Genomic DNA, 3,612 nt, shown 5'->3' with positions numbered 1-3,612 from the left:
CATACCCAATTCCAGCAACCGTTCCTTATATGTTTTAGCCTCCAGTCCCCTAATCATCTTTGTTGCTCTTCTCTGTACTCTTTCTAGAGTCTCAACATCTTTTTTACATCGTGGTGACCAAAACTGGATGCAGTATTCCAAGTGTGGCCTTACCAAGGCATTGTAAAGTGGTATTAATACTTCACGTGATCTTGATTCTGTCCCTCTGTTAATGCAGCCTAGCACTGTGTTGGCTTTTTGGGCAGCTGCAGCACACGGCTGGCTCATATTTAAATGATTGTCCACTAGGACTCTGAGATCCCTCTCACAGTCACTACTATTGAGCAAGGTACCCCCTATACTATACCTGTACATTTGGTTTTTCTTGCCTAAATGTAGAACCTCACTTTTTTCACCATTGAATTTTACAGCTTCACTTTCTGCTTACATTTCTACTTGGACCTTTCTTTTCTATTATTCCCAACAGGTGACGGACAGGAGAACGAGATTTACAATGAGCCAGAAGTTTTGCAATTGCAAACAATCAAGCATGAAGTGGAAGAAGTGATGCTTGGAAATCAAAGGGAGCCAAAACGGCAAGAGAGAGGCTACTCAAAGGATGGAGGGGAGAAGTCCTCTACTTTTCTGGATGCCCAAATCCATGGCTTCCTGACCCAGCAAGATCAGAAAGAAATCAGAGAGGGAAAATATTCAGGATGTGGCAAGAGAGACAAATCTAAATTTGATTTAAACAAACGTTTTAGAACTCAGACTAAAGAGAACCAATACGACCATAGAGTGCGTGTGAAAAGTGTGAAAAATTTCTTTCCTGTAATTTTACATCAAAAGCTATACGCAAAACAGAAACCGTGTACATTTTTAAAATGTGGAAAGAATTTCAGTTTGAGCAGGCATCCTACTTCCCGTGACAGAAGCCAGGTGGGAGAGAAACCATATAAATGTTTGAAGTGTGGGAAGAGGTTCAGCAGCAGCAGTAATCTTGTTTGCCATAAAAGGATCCACACAGGAGAGAAACCTTACAAATGCTTTGAATGTGGAAAGTGCTTCAGCAGCAGTAGTTATCTCATTTCTCATAAGAGGATCCACACTGGAGAGAAACTGTATCAATGTTTTGAGTGTGGAAAGAGGCTTAGCAGCAGCAGCTACCTAATTTCTCATAAAAGGATCCACACTGGAGAGAAACCATACGAATGCACCGAGTGCGGAAAGAGTTTTAGTCAGAACAGTAGTTTTATACAGCACCGAAGAATTCACACAGGAGAGAAACCGTATAAGTGTGCGGAATGTGAAAAGAGTTTCAGCAGAAAGAGTCTACTTACTCACCACAAAAGGATCCACACGGGGGAGAAACCGTATCGGTGCATGGAATGTGGAAAGAGCTTTAGACTAAAAAGTACTCTTACATCCCATCAAAGGATCCACACAGGGGAGAAACCATACATATGTGTGGTATGTGGGAAAAGGTTTCGCGAGAGAAGTAGCTTTATGAAACATAAAAGAATCCACACGGGGGAAAAACCATACCAGTGCACAGAGTGTGGAAAGAGCTTTATTCAGAAAGGAGAACTTACTTCCCATCGAAGGATCCATACTGGGGAGAAACCGTATCAATGCACGGAGTGTGGAAAGAGCTTTAGTCAGAACAGTAGCTTTATACAACATAAAAGAATACACACAGGGGAGAAGCCTTACAACTGTATGGACTGCGGAAAGAGCTTTAGTCGAAACAGTAATTTTATACAACATAAAAGAATTCACACCGGGGATAAACCATACCAGTGCGTGGAGTGTGGAAAAAGCTTTATTCAGAAAGGAGAACTAACTTCACATCGAAGGATTCATACAGGAGAGAGACCATATGAATGCACACAGTGTGGAAAGAGTTTCAGTAGGAGCAGCAATCTTACTTGCCATCAAAGGATCCACACAGGGGAGAAGCCATATAAATGTGGAGAGTGTGGAAAGAGCTTCATTCAGAGCAGAGATCTTTCTTCCCATCAGAGAATGCACACTGGGGAGAAACCGTACAAATGTCCAGTGTGTGGAAAGAGTTTCAGTATGAACAGCACTCTTACTTCCCATCAAAGAACACACACAGGAGAGAAACCATTTAAATGCTTAGTGTGTGGAAAGAGTTTTAGCACAAACAGTACTCTTACTTCCCATCAAAGGGTCCATACAGGGGAGAAACCATATAAATGTCCTGTTTGTGAAAAGAGCTTTAGTATGAACAGTACTCTTACTTCTCATCTAAGGATCCACACTGGGGAAAAACCATATATGTGTGTGATTTGTGGAAAGACGTTCCGCGAGAGCACCAGCCTTATGAAACATAAAAGAATACATACAGGAGAGAAACCATATAGATGTATAGAGTGTGGAAAGAGCTTTAGTCAAAACAGGCACCTTACAACCCATAAAAGGATTCACATGGGAATAACCATATAATTGCACAGGGTCTGAAAATGCTCCATCTTGAGAGGCAGATAAGAATCTGGACAACAGGAAAAAGCTTCAGTATCAATGGGCACCTTATTTTTCCACTTCATGAGACTTACATGGAGGAAATTCAATCAAAGTAGAATAGTTTTCTTTGAACTGAGGCAGTGAAGCAAAAGCTAAATGTCAATTTGATTTCATTCAGTTGCCAAAATTAACAATCATAGTTGAGTTAGATTAATTAAACCGAGGCGCTATGAATTCTTCCCAATCATGCACTTCCACTTCTGTCACATTAAAATGTACTATTCAAGGAGAGCTTTTCAAGGTTGTGCACAGATCTATGCTTCTAAAATTTGGAGTTAATTCAATCATCCTGGTTAATTATAAAAGATAATGCACTATTTCTCTTAGTACATAATTGCTCAGAAATCCCTAAAAAAATTTAAACATTTGATTTAGTCCTGATAACTATAAGAAAAATAAGAGTTTTCAACAGGTCATTTTCAAATTAGGTCATTTTGGCAGGTCATTTTCAAATTAGAAGCCTGTTAGCTATTTATTTTAAAATTATAACATTGTTATTCCTATGTCTTGCTGCACTGTGCACTGTATACAACTTTTGTCTATGACAAGAAATAAACAAGACATCGATTCAAGAGACCCCTGCACAAATGTATGGAAACTTCAAAAGCTTTGGGATAAAACAATATTTTTCTCTTGACAATCACAGATCAGTACTTGAAAAGATCCTAATACAAATCATGAAGCAATCAGTAATTATCTTGAAAATAGTAATGCTTCTATCAAACTGTTTTGTAGTTTTTATTGGGAATTTTGTGGATTATGGAAATAGATTTCAACATAATTATCTTAATTTCAGAATAGGATTTGACAAAGTTGCTTAAACTATTCTGTTTAGCAAGCTAATTGTTAATGGCTTGGATAGCAGGTGAATTCACGTATTCAAGGTACAGTATGTTCATTAATGGTTCCTCATCAAATGAATGACCTATCAAGTGAGTTGCCACAGAATTTGTCCTGGGCATGGTTATCTTAATATTTTGGTAAATTACTTGGATAAAATGGTGGAGGGAATAGAGGTAGTCCTCAACCTATGACCACAAGTGAGCCCAAAATTTATGTTAAGTGAAATTTATTAAGTGAATTTTG

The 3,612-nt window shown here is 38.6% G+C and overlaps 1 protein-coding gene across 1 annotated transcript in view; it reads left to right on the top strand.

Moving 5' to 3' along the window:
* The window catches only part of LOC107298388 (zinc finger protein 501-like), an 8,204-nt gene extending 5,122 nt beyond the window's left edge, over positions 1-3,082 (top strand). Inside the window, exon 3 of the mRNA XM_029286511.1 lies at positions 1,007-3,082. Coding sequence (XP_029142344.1) covers positions 1,007-2,448 — 1,442 coding nt within the window. The 3' untranslated portion in view covers positions 2,449-3,082. The remainder of the gene's footprint in view (positions 1-1,006) is intronic.
* Positions 3,083-3,612: the final 530 nt, after the last annotated feature.

This window comes from Protobothrops mucrosquamatus, unplaced genomic scaffold (assembly GCF_001527695.2).
Source record: "Protobothrops mucrosquamatus isolate PMUCROS unplaced genomic scaffold, P.Mucros_1.0 scaffold3933, whole genome shotgun sequence".
Taxonomy (NCBI): Eukaryota; Metazoa; Chordata; class Lepidosauria; order Squamata; family Viperidae; genus Protobothrops; species Protobothrops mucrosquamatus.
The sequence above is the reverse complement of the archived record's forward strand: the minus strand, read 5'-3'. Positions and strand labels throughout refer to the sequence as shown.